General features: G+C 47.3%; 1 protein-coding gene across 1 annotated transcript in view; it reads left to right on the forward strand.

Annotated features, from left to right (window-relative positions):
* Positions 1 to 480: 480 nt before the first annotated feature.
* The window catches only part of PAPPA (pappalysin 1), a 254269-nt gene continuing 232423 nt past the window's right edge, over positions 481 to 22326 (forward strand). Inside the window, exon 1 of the mRNA XM_059925463.1 lies at positions 481 to 904. Coding sequence (XP_059781446.1) covers positions 481 to 904 — 424 coding nt within the window. The remainder of the gene's footprint in view (positions 905 to 22326) is intronic.

Below are 22326 nucleotides of genomic sequence, written 5' to 3' on the forward strand. Positions count from 1 at the left end.
TTTGTGAAGAAGGAGGGAGGGGAGGGGGGACGGGGGGGGGAGAAGGGGGCTGTGGCTTGTGTTATAAAGGACGCAAAAAATAAATAAATTAGAGCATCTTTTGGGGGGAGGGAATTCAGCGGATCAGTGTCTTAGAGGAGCTTTTTTTTTTTTAAGAGCGAGAAATCATATAAAATAAAATGAAATAAAACAAGGAGGAAGGCAACCAGCTGTTAGAGGGGGGAAATAAGGCAGATAAAGGAGCGGGGAGAGAAATTAATTGCCAACCAGGAGGAGTTGGGCTGTATTTTTCAAAGGTGGGGGGAGTGGAGCACACACCTTGAGGAGGAAAGCGAGAAAGAAAAGAAAAAAGCAAGTGGACGGGGGGGCTCGCCCAAGAAGGGTGAAGAAGCGAAGAAAGTCGAGGCGCCGAGGCTCCTAAAGCTGGCAGCTCCGGGCGGCGGTGCAGGGGCGAAGGGGGGGCGGGGGGGACCGTCGGACATGCGGCTCTGGAGTTGGGTGCTGCGCCTGGGGCTGCTGAGCGCCGCGCTGGGCTGCGGGCTGGCCGAGCGCCCCCGCCGGGCCCGGAGAGACCCGCGGGCCGGCCGCCCCCCGCGCCCCGCCGCCGGCCCGGCCACCTGCGCCACCCGGGCGGCCCGCAGCCGCCGCGCCTCGCCGCCGCCGCCGCCGCCGCCGCCGCCGCCGGGCGGTGCCTGGGAAGCCGTGCGCGTCCCCCGGCGGCGGCAGCAGCGGGAGACGAGGGGCGCCGCGGAGGAGCCGAGCCCGCCGAGCCGGGCGCTCTATTTCAGCGGGCGAGGCGAGCAGCTGCGCCTGCGGGCCGACCTCGAGCTGCCCCGGGACGCGTTCACGCTGCAAGTGTGGCTGCGAGCGGAGGGGGGCCAGAGCTCTCCGGCGGTGATCACAGGTAGGCGAGGGCGCCCAGGCGGGCGCTGCACCGGCCCTGCGGCCCCAGGGGCGCGCGGGTGCTTGGGCGCTGGTGGCGGGATCGTTGGGGGCTGGCGGGTGTGTCTGTGCGGGAGCCGCTGTGCCGGCGGCGCGGCGGCTCCGGGGCGAGCTGCGAGCCTCACTTTGCCCCATCTGCGGAATGGGCGCACTCGGAAGGCGTCTCCGCCTAGTCCCGCTGGAAGAGCGCAGGGAGCGCTCCCGGCCTCCCGGAGACCCGCAGTTGGTGAGGGCTGGTCCCCAGGGAGCCTCGTGCACGTGAACCGTGTTTTGGATGGTGAGAGGTACTGTCTCCGTTTGGGATGGAGGAATGACCCAGTTGGGATGCATGTGAAAAGTGGCTAGGGGACCGTTGATTTCTTTGGCTTTTTAATGGAGGTGACCCTCCCCCTTTACTTGGCCCCGTTACCCTGAAAGCCTACAAGGACAAGGTGGTTGTGATCGCCAGGACTTAGAAGTCCTCGAAGTGCCCCCAAAGTTGCTCTGTGGTTGCTGCCTGCCTCTGGGATTCACCCCCTTACCCTAGGCACACACAGACACGCGCACACACACTGCCATCCCATGTCCTCGCTTTCAAAGCCTGTCACTCGGGGCTGGGGTGAGACTTTGCTCACGCACACCCCGCTAGTCCTCCCCCGACTAGGCTGCGAAACGGGGCGCTTTTCTCATTTGGGACTTTTACGAGCCCGTAATGAATTTGAGTTCTCCCTCCTCACCCCCCCCCACCCCCCCCCGCCGCCCCCCGCCCAACAAACACACACACACACCGTTCTACAGCAAAGCCTGTAGTGAAACCGGACACTTTGGGAGGGTTGCAAACCTTAGAAATGCACCAACATCCATTTTTTCCCCCTCCTAATGAATCTGTGGCAATGCCTTTAATAAAACTGGGGGGCGGAGGGGGGCGGCGCTGGAGGAGAGAAGGAAAGTTTTGCCTCTTCTGGCTGGGAGATTCCCTTCCTGCACAAACAATCTTGCCATGTCCTAGGACGTCTCAAAGTGAGAGTAGGGGTTCCCCTTTCGCTGCAGCCAGGAAACGTGTGGAGGCGTTTTGCGATCCCACCCCCTTACACACACTTTCTTAGAAGGGAAAGCTCTGAGTTCTTCCGGCAGTCCGCTTCTTTCTATCTTGGCGTGGACTTTCTCAACCGTTGCGCTAACTCTGTCCTATTTACATCAAGTCCATTTAGAGGACCCAAACTCCGCTGCTATACCAAGAATATGCCCCCAAAGCTCCCACTCTCCCGCTACCAAGCCGAGAGCTAGAAAGTGACTTTCCCCCATACCTGACGTCATCACATGCTGCTTTTTTTTTTCTTTTTTTTTTTTTTTTACCCCCCCCCAACCCAGGAAGGAGAGGGAAACTGAGCTTATTCACTTTTAGCCCTCAAGCCCTAGTCAGCCAGAGGGGGTTATAATGTAGAGTAGAGGGGAGACATTATTCATAATAATAATGATGATGATTATAATTCAGGGCTGTGGTATGTTTACTTCTGTTTCGGAACATAGGAAAAACACAGAGCCTGCAGATTGGAGGGTTTTTTTGTTTGTTTGTTTGTTTGTTTTAAATGAGTAGATCTGATTTTTCCTAGTCTTTACCTGTCATACCAATGATTTGGAAGGCTTCTCCTCCAGAGAGGAGAGTGCAGGGTTATATAGGTATCATCAATGAAAAGGTAGTAAATACATTTTTTCAAAAAAAAAAAAATATAGCACCTGGGATTCCACAGGAGCCTGCTTTATAAATGTCTGTAATTCAGACAAGGAGCCTCTCTTCACACACGCTCTTTTGAGGACTCATTCGCTCTCTCACACAAAGATTGTGCAGTAAAATCCTTTAATTGGATGGGGGACGTTACGTTATTATTGCTTGTATAAAATGCCTGGTCCATTTTATGTGTGGAAATAACATTCCTCTCAAAACGAGGAAGAAAAAAAAAGTCACTGCTGCCGTGTAGCACCAGAAAGCTCAGAGCTTTTCTCCCGAGGATTCTGGTGGATTTTTTTTTTCCCTCCCCTAGTTGAGTCTGAGCCAGATTTGCGGTGTGTAAACACCTGGCCTTGAGCCAGAAAAGACTCATTCTGCGTATCCTCCACACGGTACAGACTGTTGGACTAAAAAGAACCTGCTTCTCCTTGAATTAAAAAGCAAACAAACAGAGGTTCTTTGCAGAAGCACTTTTTCAGCTCCTTCTTTCGTGTAAGTTCAGGCTGGGAGAGGCCGGGCCGAGGTGGGCAGTTTGGATGCCGGTGCCAAACCGTGTCCTCCCGCTGCGACCTCGGGTGCCCAGTTTGCTGCCTGACCTCTGCTGGCTCTCTCTGGCTGGGCGTCACCACTTTCGTAGGAATCCCTGGTCACCTATCTTGAGAGAGCAGGCATCTCTCAGCAGGGACCGCGCTGCTATTTCAGGCAGAGGGTTGCTGCCTTGCTGTCAGGCCAGGCTGCCTTACATCACTCTTTGCTGCAGGATTCAATTGGGTTTCGTAAAGGTCTAATTTTATGGTGCTGTTAACCGGGTTTGTCGTCTGGCAGAGGCAGGCCTTGCCGCTCCTGGTAGGCGGGCTATGCTCCCAGATCCGCCTGGGATGCTATTTCTGCCCCGGTTCAAACTTCACTGACACCAGTTCAGACAGGCGCTTGGAGAGGCAAAGGGAAGGAGTGAAGGAGCAGTTTGCTTCTGAAGCTCAGAAAACATGCCTTTTATTTTTTCCAAAAGGGAAGAAGAGAAATATATATAAATACATATATATATATATATTTATATATATATTAATAAATAAAAATGGGAAGGCTTATGCAGGCATAAACAAAGCTAAAGTGAGAAAGTGCCTGTGTGCAGGAGTCTGAGGGTTGAAGAGCCCACCAGCGATGGATGGTCTGAGGGTTGAAGAGTCCCTTTAAGGCGATTGTGAAGAGGGTCCTTGGAGGTTACCCAGGCCAGTTCTTCTCTCTTTGGCCGAATAGGGAGACAGAGACGCGGAGAGGGAAGGGATGTGTGCTGGATGGCACAGCTCCCCAGTGCCAGGAGCTAGGATTTGATCCTGGGCATCCCCGCTTCCAGACCTTACCCGCTACACTGCTGAGAGAATGTGTCTGAGAAGCACTGTCACCTCCGACCCCTCACAGACCCACCACCCAGGCACAGCCCGCAGCCTCGGTGCTCGGCAATTTGGGCTCCCTTTCAAGTCTGGGGGCGGGGGGCTTCCTGACACATCCCTTCGCCTTTGTACCATACCAGGCAGGATCCAGACCCTTGCCCCTCATCCCCAGCTGCCCTCCCCCACCGTACCCCTCCAGTTTGACAGAAAGAGAAAAGAGGAAGAAAAAGAAAACAATAGACCCAATTTGCTGCTCCGTGGAGCAGAGGCCCTGAGCAGCAGTTAATCTTGTTAAAGTTTCTCCTGACCTGTTAGATAAGTGAAATGTGGACCCCACAAGTGCTGCCCTCCTCCCACCCCCAGCTCTCAGTGATCCAGAATCCCTGCTCAGAAGGAGAAAGGGATTTACCTGAATCCCCTCCAGCACCTCGGCTTTCCATGCTTTTTTCTTTTGTTCTAAATGTTGGACTGTTGAGTTTACTGGCTACTCAGAAGAGACTTTTTATTTCCTCCCTTCTGCAGCCCCTACTTCCCGCAACCCAACCAACCCCCCAAAAAGAGTGCCTGCATTTCCCCAACTTCAGAATTGTAACAGGGAAGACTAGATTTCAACAAGTTCATGTATTAACATGGTTCTGCCCACAACATTCATTAGTGACACCTGGGGTCTAGGATATTGCAATGGTTAGAAGCCAGTTTTAGTAGCTGGGCTGCCTCTGCGTGAATCTACCTCTGCCCCTAAATGGTTGTGTGACCTTGGGAGAGTTAACTGATTCTCTGGGCGTCAGCTTCTTCATCTGCAAAGTGAGCATAGCACGAGTACCTGACGTGTTACATGAGCTCATACGTGGAAAGTGCTTAGAACTGGACTTGGTAGATAGTAAGCACTCAATAAACTTTGATCTTATTATTGGACATGATTTTCCAATGACCTCAGTCTTGGCTTTATGGACTGAGGACACTTAAAGGCAGGAAGGAAAGCAACTCTTCCTGGGTGCCTCCGAGGTGCCGGGTACTGCGCTTGCCTTGTGTCTGCGAGTTTCACCCTCACAACCGCCCTGGAAGGTGGACGTTGTCACCTCTGTTTTCCAAATGAGGAAACAAAGTCTCGGAAAGTTGAAGCGACTTAGTCCAAAGTCCCACGGGCTCTTCCGGTGGACAGAGCCCAGATATGAACTCGAGTCTTAAGTGCCTGTTTCTTCTTCAGCAGTCTTTTTGGAGAGAGAAGGAATGACCCCCATTCCCTTCTTTAGACCTGCTGCAGAATGTCGCCACTCTTTCCTGCATCTCTTTGTGCTGACCATATGCCTACAGATTAAAGGGAATAAGACATGAATCTAAGTCTCACGTGGAGCTCTGGGTTTGACTTGGCAGATCTGTGTTTCTTTTCACGTCAAATTATCAGGCAGACGGGGCTTGGAATTTCTGTTGCCAGTGACTTGCTGTGTGATTTGAGTCAAGTCACTTTCTCTCTCTATCCCTTGGTTTCCTCCTCTGTAAAATGGGCATAATGATATCAGGACATTGAAGTGGAATAAACAGGCAGAAAGCGCCTGACACAGAGCCAGCTCATATTAGGGATTCAGTCAATGGTAGTCGGATCCAGTAAGTAACCACCTTCCCTTTCCCAATTTGCCAGCTTGGCTTTCAGAAAGTAGGACCTGTTTGTACATTGTTAGGGCTTCCCCTCTTACGTTGCTGGGGAGTCTATCTAGAGTAGACAGTGTATCTTGGGGAACAGCTGGACCCCTTCAGATCCCTTCCTTGAACTTTGATTTCCTCTTCTTTGACCTATTTGGATGACCCCTTGGTGATAAGAGCCAGAGGAGGTCCAAAACCACTGGACCAATGAATAGGAAAACCAGTTAGCATCCAGAGGGAGAATGCACCCTCAGGAACAGAAGCCAGACTGGTCACAGTGGGGTCCAGGTCACAGCTGTGTTGTCACATGCCTCTTGCTCCTTCCCCAGACGCCCTCCGACCTTCACGTTCCCCCACTCAGCCATTCACGTGGACAGATGGGGTAATGGAGGCTGCATTGCCCTTGCCCCTCTACGCAGAGGAAGGCAAACTTGAGGCTCAGAGGTGCGGGGCTCAGGAAAACGGGATTTGCGTGGTCAGCTGGGAATGGACTGAATCAGGCAGCTCATGGTACAACAGGGAAACTGAGGACCAGTGTCACGCAGGGGCTGAGAACTAAACTGTATTCACAAAGTGCCCCTCTCAAGGTAGCCTGGGAGATTGTTTAGTCCAGTAGCTCCCGTCCCCCATAGCACTGAGAATCATCAGCTTTGTAAACATCCTGATGCCCAGGCTGCATCCCCGGGATCCTGATGTCGTGGGTCAGGGGTTGGCCTGGGCACTAGTGTTTTCCAAAGCCTTCTCAGGTAATGTGGAAGGGCCACCAGTGGGGAGAATCACTGATCCAGTCTGATGTCTCCCTGCTCTGCAGGTGGAGAAACTGAGGCCCAAGAGGGGAGTAGCATTTCCTGCTTATCCAGCTGGTTGGTGGCAGAGCTTTGAGAGAACTTTAGCTGTCCCAATTCTGAGTGGCCAAACACCAGAAAGGACCTTTTTTCCATTCCCAATTCCCCTGCTGACCCTAAATGCCTAGGAGCAGGGGGGCAGGGGGTGGGGGGGTGGCACTGACATTCCATTTTATCAAAGCTGGTCCTATATGTGAAGCTACACCCTCTCCTTCTGGTGCCTCCTTTAAGGAGCAGACAGCCCTAGAAGGGGGTAACACATGGAGTTCCATGCATCTGATTTCAAATGGATGTCTCACCGTGCTTGAGAGGGGAGTGTTTTTCTGAGCAGGAATAAGGAGTGTAAAGGAAGGCGGAAAGCCCAGCTGTGAGGCATTCCCCACTTTGCCCCAGGCTAGTCCTTCGGAAGGCAGGCAACTGTTCCTATTATTTCAAACCCCCTCACCTTGAGATCACTGTGAAACCAGCACTGGCTGCAAGGTGTCTTAGATGAGGAAGAGAGATGATTCCCCAAGGACCCCAGGTAGGAGGACCCCCTATACAAGCAGCTTGTTCCTCGTCTACCTATCGCCCAGGACTGAGGAATCTAGCGGGTGCCTGCTTCTCCCCTCACCTGCCGCCCTTTCTCTGGAATTTAATTTCCTTCTCCTCAGTGTCTCTTATCTTTTTTCTTGCTGCACTGAGGACTCTCCTTCATGCCTTGATGCATTTACTGGCAATGCTCAACTCAGAGCTGACTTGTGGGTCTTGGCCCCTTGGCTCCTTTGAAAACCTGGAACTGGGACCTAGGAGCTCTGGGCTCAAGTCCTGGCTTGGTCTCCTGTGAGCTGTGTGACCTGGGGCCTCTGGGGAGAGAGTTTCAGGTGTGGTTACATTCAACATCCATATCTTGCGGGTTGTCACGGGAACCAGGTGAGACGATGGCAGGAAAAGCTCTAAGCCAAGATCAGGGCCCAGTCCATAGGTCGACAGTGGTTGGAGGATCCAGAAAGTGAGAGATGTGAGGGGTTTGTACAATCAAGGTCATACCTGGAAAGGCACCTTTATTATCATTATTCACACTGCAAATGATAAACAGTGATCGAATGAGCAAACCTTTTCCTACGCGTGACCTCGCTGGAGTCCTTTGATGTTGGAACTTAACAGGTCTGCCTTACTTGCTGTGTGACCTTGACAACTTAACTGCTCCTCTCTGTGCCTCAGTGTTCTCAGGGTGCACACTGAGGGGTAGCAGTGGAAGAGGGGCTTTCAACCTGTGCCCCACAATCTTAGGAATGCCCTGGGGAGAGGCTGAAGGGGAGCCCTCTGTCTCCCCGCATCTTCCCTTCACCTCTTCTGCCTAAACTGTGATTCTTCCAGATTTCTTTTGAAGGAATGTGCAAGTTTCTCAGTGACAGAGTTTGAATAGACATGGACTGACGTTGTTAACTTTGTTAGGCATCATAACAGTATCGTGATTATATATTTTTAAAGATCCTAATCTGTTAGAAATGTGTACTGATGTATTTATGGGTAAAATGACGTTATGTCTATTTTGTTTGTTTAAAGTGTTCCAGAAAAAAAAAAATAGGATGTTGGGAGGAAGAGTGGTAGATGAAAGAAGATTGGCAGGCTGATGATTGTTGAAACCAGGTGACAGAAACGACAGGCTTCAATACTTTTTTGTCTGTCCCTCTGTGTGTGCTTGAAGAATTCCGTCATAAAAAGTTTAAAAGGGTTTGAGAGCCACAGGAGGAGCTGAAATCTTAGATCCCTGCGTGTTCTGTGAGCTGCTAGGTTTCCAAATGCATTTCTGCAACTTGGAGCAGGTTAGGGACTCTCCCAAGGTCACACAGAGAATAACTGAAAGTCAGCGTGCAGTCCAGGCTTCTGACACTAGGAGCTCCCTCTGCCCGTCTCCCTGCACACCTGCAAACGCAGGTGACTGACCATCCTGGGAGAGCTTGAGGGGAGGGGAAGGAAAGGAAGGACGGGAGTCTTAGGAGGGGCATGTCGGAGGGGCAAGTGGCTCTTGCAGCACAATAAGTAGTTTTTGAGTGAGGGCATTCCTTGCTGTGTGGAACCCTTCCACACACTGTGAAGCATTTCACATCCTTGGTTTTGTGCATAAGAATCGCCTAGGATCTCCTAATCATTGTGACAATCCAAAACACATTGTGACCATTGACACGCCCAGGCACACACATACACACACTCACTCACATTTCCACATACCCCTATTTCTCATTTTTCTGGCTCCTTATTTCTCTGCATCTCCCATTGCCCTGGAAGCCTTCTAGAACCTTGTAAAGCCTGGTGCGGGCATGGGGGGTGGTGAGCTGCAGTTGACTGATCTCAGAAAGAATTGACACGCTCAGGCAACAGGGGAAAGAAGCATATGTTTACTGAGGAAGTATTTTGTAGTGATTGATGGTAGAACTCAAGAGTCAGAGTGCCTGAGTTTGATTTCCTGATTCTCCCACCTGCCAGTTATATGACCCTGGGCAAGTTACTTAATATCGCCAAGCTTCACTTTCGCCTCTGTAAAATGCGGATGATACTGGCACCTACTTCATAGGGTTATTTTGAAGATTAACTGGGCCTCCATGTGGAAAATGCTTAGTAATGGAATCTAGACGATGGGTAAGCACCCAGTAAACGTTAACTCATATTGGTTTTATGTGTCCGGCCTCGCTACACATTATTTCTAATTCTCTCAATAACTCTATAAATTAGACATGTTTATCTCCTTTAGCAGAGCCAGGAATTGCCTTTCCCTCCCTCACCACTCAGGAAAGGTTTATTCCTATTATCTTAACGTAAAACAAAAACTAAAAGGAAAGGCAAACAGAATAAACATTTCATTGTTTCCTATTACAAAAGCAATGTGTGTTCATTGTAGAGAATCTAAGAAATACAGATTAGAAACAAAGGACAAAGTAAAATTTGTCCATCCCTGCCCAGGCATTCAACAAGTATTTGGTGAGTTTCTGCTACATGCCAGGTACAGTTTTTAGGTCCTCAGTACAGAGCAAGGAACAGAAGAAAATATCTCTGACCTCAGGGAGTTTATATTCTGGAGTGGGGGGTTGAGAAGGAGGAGGAGACAGAAGATAAATGAGTGAGCAGATATATCACGTAATGTCAGGTGAATGTTTATGAAGAAAAATAAAGTAGAGAAGGGAGGAGGCCTTGGGGCATCGAGCAGGAGGAGTGGGGGTGGGGCTGGGGGATGTCAGGGCCAGCCAGGTTAGTCCTTAGCTTGCTGTGTGACTTTGTACAGCTCACTTTCCTTCTTGGGGCCAGTTTTCCTCATCTGAACAATGGGAGTAAGGAGGAGTGTATCTGTCTTTGTCCTTGAGACCCATCTAGCAGAGATTCCCGAAGATTCTATAATCCCCATCAGGACTGACCTACCACAGAACTGCAATGTTAGCAGTAGTTCCAGGAGTGCAGCTTCCTCCGCTCGGTGGTGCCTGTGCCCCTCAGGGACCAAGTGCCCACACACTTCCTGCTTCCTCTCCCTCAGCTACACTCATTCTTTTTTTTTTTTTTTTTTTAAATTAATTAATTAATTAATTTTATTTATTTATTTATTTATGGCTGTGTTGGGTCTTCGTTTCTGTGCGAGGGCTTTCTCTAGTTGTGGCAAGCGGGGGCCACTCTTCATCGCGGTGCGCGGGCCTCTCACTGTCGCGGCCTCTCTCGTTGCGGAGCACAGGCTCCAGACGGGCAGGCTCAGTAGTTGTGGCTCACGGGCCCAGCTGCTCCGCGGCATGTGGGATCTTCCCAGACCAGGGCTCGAACCCATGTCCCCTGCATTGGCAGGCAGATTCTCAACCACTGCGCCACCAGGGAAGCCCTACACTCATTCTTGAAAAAGGCCATGGTGTCCCATCTTACTAAGGTATCATTGACTGATACCAACCTAGAATGTTGCTCTTCCAGGGACATATATACTTTAATGTCTCCTCAAAAAGCTTCCTATCCAAAAGCAAAGTACCAGTGGGTAGAATTTCAGTCAAAGACTGACTGAAGACATTATGTAGGGAATATTGGTACTTCCCAAGAGCTGGAAGCCATCTCGTTAATAATAATGCTAATAATAGCTGCCATAAATGTTTTTAAAAAACTCACTAAGTGACCTTCCCAGTGATCACATCTTGGCTAATGGTTAGAGTACTCGAATTTCATAATTTCTTACTCTATTGAAGCCATTCCAGGCAAGTTCCTGGACACTGGTGTAAGCCACTGGCCTTTTAGTCATGCTTATCATTTTAATCACGTCACTTCATGATTAAAATACTAAAACTCTTGAGTCTGTAGCCATCTGTTTGCCTATTTTACTTCTGGGAATCCCTAGCACTGTCATCCCCAGATTTTTCTTCCAACAAGAGAAAGAAAATGTTTTCCAGTATCATTTGTCACAAACCCAGGGTCCCTAGAACCTGGAAGAGTAGGAGAGGCGACCCTGTTTCAGTTTTGCAGAACCTGAGAAGGTCCCAGGTTCCAGTCCGTTTGAAGGGAACAGAGACAGAAACTCTAGGAGGTGGGGTGGGGGGGTCACAGCTTGGGATCTGAGTATGTGGGTAGGGGGAGCATATGACTAATTGCAGATCCCTTATCTAATCTTTTGCCTTCAAGAAACTGGTGGTCTAACCTGTACCTATCTCCTTTGTAATCAAGAAACTCTTCCTATATCTGTCCCACATCCACCTCTTCTTAATTCTTTTTGCTCTATAAACATGAAATGTGGCTGAGCAGAATATAACCAGATGTGTTTGTAAAGAGGGGGTTGTTTCCTCCCATGAGATTGGAGATCTTTCAGCTACAAAGGCTGATGAGAGTACAGAGAAAGGTATGATAACAGACCAATCAGGAACAAGGTGGCCTTGCCTTAAGAGATGCAGAGTACACAGAAAACGTAAAAAGGGAATACATACTCTACTCTGTTTGGTGAAGAAACATTCATGTAAGTCCAAAGAACCAAGGTGTGTGAGAGTCAGAATCTAAACCATTTATTTCAAAGATGAGAAACCAAGGGGTGGTGAAGAAGTGACTTGTCCAAAGCAGTGACCTTGCTGGGTAAGATCCTCTATCTTCTGAGTCTTAGGCCAGCGCTAGGTCTGCTTCTCTCCTGACTTGGCATGCTTTCCCATGGAATAAATACCATCTCTCTGCTGATGAACATCATTTATCTCCAGACTCTGCTGGACTCCGGACTCATAGATCCAGCTGTCTACTGGAAATGTCAACCTGCACTTCAGACTCAACATATCCAAAATGGAATTGTCTTTCCTCCAAAATTTCTTCCATCCTCATCCAGTGTCACCTGCTCTAGATATATCTCCCACCATGTTTATTCAGTCATCAATTCCTGTCTATCCTGTCTTCTTAACATTTTTATAGCCAACCTTCCCCCTTCTTAGCTTAGGCCCTCTTCATCTCTTGCTTTGACTATTTCCTTAGTATTGTAAATGCCCACTTCTCTGAGCCTCAACTCCTACACATCCTTCAACTTCCCACAGTCAAATCTTTCTAAAATGCAAATCTGACTGTACTGCCTCTAGCTATAGGCCTTTCAGTAGCACTGGAATTATCTACAGTTCCACCAGATAGATGCCTTAGGCTTTTTTCCCATCATTTTCATTATATAACATACCTCCTAAATCCCCAGGCACCATTTTGCAGGACACTTAAGTCTCTGTAGGATTCTGCTCAATGTTCCGCTTTTCTGGGAAGCCCTTTCTGACTCTTCCCCAAGTATAACTGGTTCCCCCCCTCCCTTATCCATCTATCTCTACTATACCTTCTGCACACGTTTATCGAAACACCTGGAATTCTTTATCACATTTCATTCTCTGCATATTTGGGGTCCTGTCAACTTCTCCACTGCCTAGCCAAGTGCCTGGCTTATAAAGGAACTATAGGTATTTTTGTTTAATGAATGCATGACTGGATAAGAGAACCAGCTAAATTTCTAATGATTCTGGGAGAAAGAGCTTGGGCATGTTGCATTACGTAACCCAAAGCACATGACCTGGCCCGTGCGTCACACTCAGAAACATTACACAGTGGTTAATTCCATTTCCCCTTGAGCAGAGAAGTCAGAAGGGAAAAGATATCCGGCCTTCCAAAATGGGCGGAGTGGGGGGGGGAGCAGTGTATTTAAATGCCTCCTCAACTCACATTTTGGCCTTTCTAATCCAACCCACGTTTTAGCCTTGGTCTTGCCCTCTCAGCCCTTCGCCTGTTTGCAAGCATTTATTTTGTGTGTGAACTGCAGCACGTAATCCCAAGCTTTGCTCTCCTCTCAGATTTCACCCCTCTCCCCTTATCAGGTTCTTTTCAGGTCTCGAGTGTCCTGGCAGTCATATCTGTTGCCTGCGTTTTCATCCATTTCCCTCCTTTCTGATCAGCGGGCCTTCTTCCCCTCTGCTTCCCTTGATCTTGTGAGACCTTGTGGTGACCTCGGGATCTGGAATCCTCTATCTGCTGTTTATGTACCCTTGGGGGAGAGCATGCATTCTCAGCAGTAATAAGAGTAATAAAAGCAGCTAGCTTATAATGAGCACTTACTATGTTCTGGCACTGGGCTGAGTGCTACACTTTGGACCCGTTGAATTAGGTTTAGAAAGTGACATGACTTGCTGAAGACCTTACAGCTTAAGGATGGTGGAGCTGGGGTTCAAGTCAAGGCCAGTTTAATTTTATCTCTATCTACAGGGCCTAGTGCATTGCTTAGAATACAGTAGCTGTTCAGTAAATGTTCCATGAGGGGATGAATATATGAGTGAATGATGCATGGATAGATGGATGGTTGGATGGATGGATGATGGTACCCCCAGTGGCTAATGCAAACATCTAGAGATTGTAGAACAAAAAGGGAAGGAGTGGAGGGAGAGAAGAGATGGAAGAAAAATTGGAATGAACATTATAAGACTTTAAAGAGATTGGCTAAGAAATCTCTTTGTTGTGCAGAATATATTTTATTTGCCAGTGACTTTTGAGCAAACAGACCATTTATGTCCACCAGAGCATTTCCCAGTCTACCAGGAGATAATACACTTTCAAAGATTCTCTCTGCCAAAAACATTTCTGGATTCCTTTTTCGGGAATCAAAGCCTGGGGCATATTCCCCCAAATGTTCTCAAAGGAAATACACTGTCACCCTTTGAGGATGGACCTGATACATTCTGAACCAGTGTGGGACCTATGCATGTAATCATGCTGCATGAACTATGGGGTTCTGAACAGAAGAATGACTCTGGAGTTAACAAGGCTGATTTGTGATGTGCTCTCATTGGAGCCGATTAGGCCTCTGTAGAGCCAGTGGTAAGCTCTCAGGATGACCCCTTTACAGAACAGCCCCACTGGGCTGATTAGAGCTGATCTGCTAGAAACAAATATGGTATCTTGTTCATCCCTTTCCCAAGACATTAGTTTGCTTTTTAAAATCTCAGTTTATAGATGGAGAAACTGAGATCCAGGCAAGTTAACTTGTTAAATTAAGCTAAATTGAGTTGAGTAAGGTTAAGCAGCAAACTGGTAGCAAAATTGAAACTAGAATTCAGATCTCTTGACTCCCAAATCAGTGCTTTTTCCACTGGACCACTTTGTTTTCCTCTACGGTGTTGGATGGTGGTTACATCTGTGGGTTCACAGCAGCGAGCTTATTAGAAAATGTCGTACAGCTGTTTATTAACTTTTCTTAAGTATTTCTTACGTGACAAACCTCTGTCTTAGGCATTCTGTGAAGTTCAATAGTAAATGGCAGTTCATTTAGAGAGGTAAACCTCCCTTCTTTCTTTCCTTCCTTCCACCCACCCATTTATCCATCCATCCATCCATCCATCTGTCCATCTATTTGATAGATAATTATTGAGCAATCTTTATGTCTTTGTGTATTACACATCAAGCAAGGAAATGGGGATTAAAAAGAAGAACAGGGCACAGTTCCATCCCTTGAGGAACTCCCAGTCCTAGTGGCAGAAGCAGACTGGTAAACAGATACATGACATGGTAACTGCTATAACTAAGCAATTAATAGAGTCCTGGAAGAGCACAGAGGCAGAAAAACTGCGTTGTTGCACACCCGTGTTTATTATGGGGGCTATAATGTGCTCTGAGATTTCAGAGGCGTAAGAGATCCCTTCCACCTGGAACGGTTGGAGAATTGTTCACGAACAATGAACATGTTCATGTACGTGTAGTGTGTGCCTTGCCCTGCATGTGGATATACCATGCATGCCATTTTAAATGTAGAGACACAAATCAAAGTAGAACGATAAACACTTTTTGATTCATGTCTCAGCTGAGGACCTTGACCTAGAGTAGCTTTTAGGAGTATGACACTAGGAAATGATTGGACAGTTCAATCTGTCACCACCCGAATCCAATCCAACAGCCCCTTATTGCATTTATCACTCTGTTGTGGTGCCTTCATACTTGTCTGTCTTTCTCCACTTGTCTCCAAGCTCCTTAGGAGCAGAGACCATTTCTGTCTCCATCCCTGCTTGATTCCTACCTGTTGCACAGTACCAGCCGTGCCAGTGGTGCTTGGTAAACTTTGTTAAATGAATTGGAGATGGCTCCAAATAAGGGAGAAAAGAGGGTGATTGAAAGTGGGTGCTGTGAAGGAAAGGTGCTTCGAGAAATGATATGAGCCTTAGGAAGGACCAAGCAATGTGGGCAAATATGTTATGAATGATATTAGCCATTCGATATGGCTCTGGTTTCTCTGAGCGACCCGCTACCTGTATATATTCTTCCCACCTTTCCCTATTCCTGAGCCTCCCTTCTTCCTACTGAGCCAGCCAGTATACCATTCTGTTGGTTTTAAGTCCTTTTCCCCATGGCTTTCTCTCAGCTTCTCCAACCCCATCCCTGGAGAGAGCTGCTAAAGAAGCAGGTGCAATTGTGTGGGATGTGCCCATGCTGTTCCTGCAACCCTCACCTGTGCCTTGGAGACCTCCCAGAGGATATGAAAGCAGAGTGATGGCGAGAATCACGTCTGCCACGCTCAGTGCACCTTCCCAGGGCCTGGCCCATTGCTGGGGTTCAGCAGATATTTGAGTGAACTTCTGGATGAATAGATGCTGTAAATTTGCAATGCATCCGGTCCAGTCTGCTCAGTTCACAGATGGAGAGAATCTGATTTCCAGAGGAGGCAAGGAAATGATCCCAAGTTCCATTCCAAATTCCGGACAGAGAAGGACTGGAGTCCAGTCCTCCTAACCATTCCTTCTTTCCTGCCATATTGTCCTGGAATTTGGGCCCAGCTCTCTTGAACTTGGTCACAAAGATTTCAGATCATTGAATCCTATAGTTGGATAGGGCCCAAACTATCCTTTTTACAGCTGGGGAGTCTAAAGTCCAAAGAGCGGAAGAGATTAGACCACCCCAAGGCTTCCAAAAATAATTTTTTAAAAACTCTACGTGTCTCCATAAAGTCAACAAATATGTAGTATGTGCCCAGTACTCTTAGAGTTGCAGCATGGAGCAAGACAGAGCAGGTCCCTGCCCTCATGGACTTTCTATTCTTGTGAGGAGAGAAAGACAATAAACAGGAAAACAATTGTAAGGGCTTGTATATTAATAGTGACAAGTGATAGAAGTGGGTGCTATGGAGAATGACTGGAGTTTAAGAACATCTCTGTAGGTGACCAAGCTGTAGCTTGAACGACAGATGGGGAGGAACAAGCTATATGAAAAGACAAGTGAAGAGAGTTCCAGAGTTCCAGAGAGAGAGAGAGAGAGCTGGAAGAGGTAACACATAGACCATGAGGCAGGACAAGCTCAGGATGTTGAAGGAGCAGATATTCAAGCCATTGGGAGTCATGTGTGTCTGGAGCTAAAGGCAGCCCACGTCATGGAACGTGGATTTTAATCTAGATGAACTAGGCAGTTATCAGAGTTTCAAACAAAGAAGTTACAGGATCTGGTGTATGTTTTCCAAAGATCACTCTGACCTCTATGTGGAAAATGAATGGCATGAGACCAAGAGTAGAATCTCAATTATACCACTATTGTGGTGTGAATTGATTGTTGATATTATTACTTTAGTTATGACTTAGTGTTTTGATTGAGATCATTACCATTTCCTTACTAGTATCATTACCAACTACAATACCTGAATAGCACTAATATTTGAGATCAATAGAGGAGGTGGGGGGTTCCGTGCACTTTGTTCCAGGAGGACTTGAAGAGATTTGTGAACCCCAAGACATTTTCTGTAAAAATTTGAGGCTGTGCACATTTTTCTGGGGAGAGGGTCGAAAGTTTTCATCACTTTCTAAAAGGGGTCTATGGCCCCCAAATGATGACTTAAATGCCTAAAAGAAGGGAACATATGAGGTCATTTCCTGAAGCCTGGTCCCAGCTCTAAAATCTGAACATTCTAGGAGATCTGTGAAAATGAGAATGTTGATGTGGAGTTGTCATATCAGACTGAGGAATTGCACTTTCCTTCATCTGTACCCTTGCTGGAGTAAATAGAATTGGGGACTTTTTTTCCCTCTGAGGAGTAGTTTATTCCTTAGAAATATAATCTACAACTTTGTTTATTCAAACTCTGGTCTCTGAGTTTTAAACTAGGCAAGTTCACTTCAAATGTGGCCTTAGGTGGTCCTGATCATAATTATTCACTGTGGATTTTACCCATGAATCTGTGAATCCAAATATCCATCTACTCGTCCATCCATCATCATCCAACCATCCACCCACCTACCCTTCTTCCCTCCCTCGCTTCCTTCCTTTTCCCTTCGTCCTTCTCTCCCTTCTTTTCTCCCTTCCTCCCTCCCTCCCTCCCTCTCTCCCTCTTTACCTCCTCCATACTTTGATCTCTCCATCAACCCATGCCCTCACCAATCTATCCTTCCGTCCATGTAACCTTCTATTACCAGGCGCTATGCTAGGGCTAGTGCAGGAGTTAGGAGACTCCAGTTCTTATTCTTCTGCCACTGAGAGACCTTGAAAAAAATCTCCTGAGAAACCTCCATTGCACCCTTCACTTCTACTAGAGTACATTTTGAAAACCTCACTTCAGAAGCTGAAAACTGCTTTGAGAAAATTAGCTATGCCTGCTAAGTTACATAATTATAAGTATTTCCAGTAGAGCTCCGAGTCTGGGTCTAGACTCCTGGAGGCTTCTTTATCAACACTAATATTTTAGATCAATAACAGATTCTACCCTTGGGTCAGCAGGTAGTGGGAAACCAATAGAGAATGTGGAATAGAGGCAGGGCTCCTTGGGAAAGGACAGGCTTTATAAAGGGAACAGAAAAGGGAGCTAACCGTCACCTAGCTCCGGGGACTCTCTTTGCCCACAAACCCCAAAGCCCTGGTATAGTGATTCTGAGCCTTCATGATCCCTGTGTGCCCCTGGATGCATGATGTAGCAGGAAGCCCTCGTGGCATGGGGTTGTTTCAGTTTCCGAAGCATTCGACATGTACCTATCATATTCCCACTCGCCTTGTAAAACAAGCATTTTCATTTAATACAGTGAGGTCTTTGTATTCTCAACAACAAACACATGGTCTAAGGCTCGCGGACACAACCTGCCTTTTTCTCTAACACTCTCCCCCTCACCCGACTCTGTCCACCCTTACAAAGCCCAGCGTCAGCAGAAATATCTGTTTACAAACAAGGGCTCCCAGAGAACAGTATCAGTAGCTCAAACGAACCTCTAAAACACGCCCCCAACTCTGTCCTTGGAATCCCTGTGAACAGGGTATATCCCTGGCAGCAGCTTTTGTGGAAGGCTTCCTGCCTTTCCATCTTTCCATCTGTCTTCATGTCTGGCTTCTCTGTCTCCTTCCACTTATTCATTAAAACCGTGAGGATCCTGGACTGCAGAGGCAGTTGGATGCTGGTTTGGGCCTCATGGATATTTGGAAAACAGAGCCCCGACAGGGAGTGGCTTGAGAACAGCAAGGCAGACCCACACACATCCAGCCTGCCGTGTCATCTGAAGCAGAAGCTGATTGAAGAAGGATTATTAATTGGGTGGATGTGATAGTCACATGATGATCATACAGCTCTAGATCATTTTTCTAGGATTATCAGCAACTGAAGCAATTCTTTTGTTACTCTCTCAAACTTGAGTCTACTATAGCTCCCTATTACCTACACATGGTAATGATAATAGCTAACATATTTAGCACGTAATATGCGCCAGACACTGTTCTGAGGAGTTTGCATGTATTAACTCTTTAATCCTCACAAGGACCCTTTGATGTAGATACTATTATAATCCCAGTTTTCCATATAAGAGAACTGAGATACGGGAAAGTTAAGTGACTTGCCGAAGGTCACACAGCAAGTACTGGGTAGAATTAGTCCCCAGAATCCAGGTTCTAACCATTCCTCCACAAACCTCTCTAGATCCGGTCAGAGTTCCTTAGCCTCACATTCAACTTCCTCCTCAGACATTGTTTCCTACCATGACATTTCCTAGTTCCTTATGTCAGGGGTCCTCAACCTCAGCACAGATGACATTTTGGAATGGATTATTCTTTGTTGTGGGAGTTTGTCCTGTACATCGTAAGATGTTTAGCGGCATCCCTGGTCTCTACCCACTAGATGCAGAAGCAACTCCCCACCACCCCCAGCTGTGGTGATCCAAAATGTCTGCAGAAACATCACCACATATTCACTGGTTGAGAACAGTTGTCTTACCTGGACTCTTCTGATTAAACAGAATTATCTGGTGTTCTTAGAACACTCTTCCCACCTCCATGCTTTTGCACATTTAGTTTCCCCCTTGACCTTGCAGGGTCCTTGGCCTCCTCACTATCAGTCTTTTCTCTGTTCCAGAGTCAGTTCCTCAACATCTTTTACAGCCAGCGAGGAAATACTAGCCTGTCTGGGTTATTGATCTGCTTGTTTTTTTGGTTTTCTGTTTAAAAAAATGGTCACCGATTCCAAACTTTCTATTTAGAATCCCCTGAAGATTCCACAGCAGTCTTGAATTAAAAGCTCAGTTCATTCCATGCATTCAACAATTGTTTATTGGCTCTACCTTGTGTCAGGTCCCAGGCTAAGCACTCAGAGTATGAATTCACAGGAGGTACAATACCTGCACCTCAAGAGTTTATGTGATAGGCTATCAGAGGTGGAGAAGAACTTAGAGGTTCACTCTCCACTCTCTCCTAGTTGAGTAGATGAGGGAACCAAGCCCTGGAAGGTAGATGATATTTCATCAAGGTCAATTAGAGACCAAGCTCAAGGCTGAGCTAGATCATTCTCCACCTAGCGGAATAAAATTTAAATTCTGAAGTCCCAGGCGGCATCTAAATACCATTTATCCATCTGGAGTTTTAAAGATGTCCTTTGAGTCATAATTTATGATTTTCTAGCAGATATCAAAACAATAGAAAATTCATATCTGAAAAGTCTATCAGCCCTCTTTTCAAAATTTTGCTTACATTCCCTGCTTTTCATGATAAGTCTTTAAGGCTGAATGGCTCCAGATTGCCAATGAGCACTGGGCAGGGAGTCCTGAGACAGGAGTTCTCGTTCTTTCAGCTCTGTGGCCCTATCGATAAGAGCATCATGAAATTGCTAGCTAATGATCCCTTCCCCCATGGACTCTCTTTCCCAAAACCCACCAGTGATTCCCTATTGTCTATGGAATAAACTTCAGATCTCTTGGCATGGCATTCGCAGCCCTTTACAATCGAGCCTTAGACGCCCCTCGCTATCCCATTTCCCTTTATGTGCACCCTCAGTTCCATCAAAAGCAGATGTCTTCTTCGTTTCCAGAGTCATCTTCCGGTGACTTCACAGCTCTTGCTTTTGCTCATCCTTCGTCTTCTGTTAGAAGGTCTTTGCCCAGCCTCCTCCCCGCCGCCACCGAATTCCTGTTCCTTGTGCAAGCTCAGTTCTTGTGTCACTCGTCCAAGAAAACTTCCCGGAGCCTCCTTGTCTGATTCAAGTGTTCCCTCCGCTGAGCTCTTTGGCTTATACCTCTACTAGAACTTACTCTATTATGCTTTCTTTATTTGTAATTAAAAACTCCATCTCGTCCTCATGTAGTCAGTTTTCCCCGGCTGGGCAGCATAATTCAGAACTTAAGTGTGTGAACCCTTGAGACTAATTGCCTGGGTTTGAATCCCATCTCTGTCATTTGCCAGTGAGTTACTCAGGCTTGGGCAAGTTAGTTGGGCTTCTCTGAGTATCATTTTTCTCATCTGTAAAATGGAGATGACAGTACCTCCCTGCTCGGATTACTGTGAAGGGTACCTGAGCTACTCCACGCAGAGAGCTAAGCACGGTGCCTGGCACGCAGCAAGGGCTTAGCAAACATCAGATATCACTGCCCTCCCTGCTTTGGAGAGTAATTCCGGATGGCACCAGCCCGGCAGAGCAGGGATCTGCCTGTCTGGCCGCGTCCCTTCCTTATCTCCCTTCGCCATCTCTCTCCCTGAAAGGCTCACCCCGGGCTGGGTGGCCGGATGAGGTGATGGCAGGCTCGCCCCAGAGAGGAGCTTTTGTTTCCAGAGATCAACCCATACTGTCTGGGGTGCGTTTTTACATAACTTGCTGTGGGCCTCTGTCACTTACGAAATTTACATCATTTGACTCGCCCATGTGGGAATCTTCCCCATCCCTTTGAGCTCCTTGGATTGGCTGCAGGTGCTCCATGCCTCCTCCGATGTGTTTCTGTAGATGCAGACCCATCTTTTGTAGGGATGGACCCAAGGCCGACTCATCCATTAGCTGCAATTGGCACAGTGCCTGAGGTCCACAGTTCTTTCAAGGGGCCCATAAAAATGGCTTAATTTCTTTTAAAATCAGAAGAAAAAAGCTAATACAATAATAATATATATGTAATAATGAATCCACCCTCTTGATTATATATATCTTTATACCAATACAATCATAAAATATAATTATGTATTTTTAGAGAGGAAGGAAAAAGTCCCCAGGGCCCATGAAAGTCATGATCCCACCCTGAATGAAAGGAATTTGCCCAAGATCAATAGTACCTTAGTGGCAAATCAGGACAAACGTTCATGTCTCATCACTCCCAATTTAGAAATCTTTTCCCTGTGTTTAAGAAAAGCCCTGGAAGTGATTTCACCACAGTCTTCTTTCACAGATGAGAAAAGGAGGCCAGAGAAAGCACGACTTGCCTCAGGTCACACAGCCTAGTCATATGGCAAACGGCTTTCCCGACTTTTTTTTTTATACTTTTTATTTTTGGGGGTGCATCGGGTCTTAGTTGCAGCATGCCAGGATCTTTCGTTGTGGCGCAGGCTTCTCTCTACTTGTGACGCGTGGGTTCCAGGGCACATGGGCTCTGTAGTTTGCCGCACGCAGGCTCTCTAGTTGACCCTCTCTAGTTGAGGCTCAGTAGTTGTGGTGCTCAGGCTTAGTTGCCCCATGGCATGTGGGATCTTAGTTCCCCGAGCAGGGATGGAACCCGCGTCCCCTGCATTGGAAGGTGGATTCTTTACCACCGAACCACCAGGGAACTCCCCTTTCCTGACTTCTTGTTGCTGTTTTTAGTATTTTACACAGCCAACCTAATGCCCACCCATGCCAACCTCCTGTTAGATGGATGGAAAATTCGAGGGCCAGGAAGTAGAGGGGCTTAACCCAGTGTCACAAGGATGCCTATCCTGCCTCCAAGTCAGGACTGTTATTCCAGTTCTATAAAGATGGGTCCAAACCTCAAAATCTTCAAATTGGGTTTCTTCACAAGTCTTGGCATATATTTCATTTGTTCATTAATTGGTTCATTCACTCACTCATTCATCCATTCAACAAATGTTGATTGAAGACTTATGTCCTAAGCACCCTGTGAAGGCTCTA

This window comes from Balaenoptera ricei, chromosome 6, assembly GCF_028023285.1.
Source record: "Balaenoptera ricei isolate mBalRic1 chromosome 6, mBalRic1.hap2, whole genome shotgun sequence".
Classification (NCBI taxonomy): domain Eukaryota; kingdom Metazoa; phylum Chordata; class Mammalia; order Artiodactyla; family Balaenopteridae; genus Balaenoptera; species Balaenoptera ricei.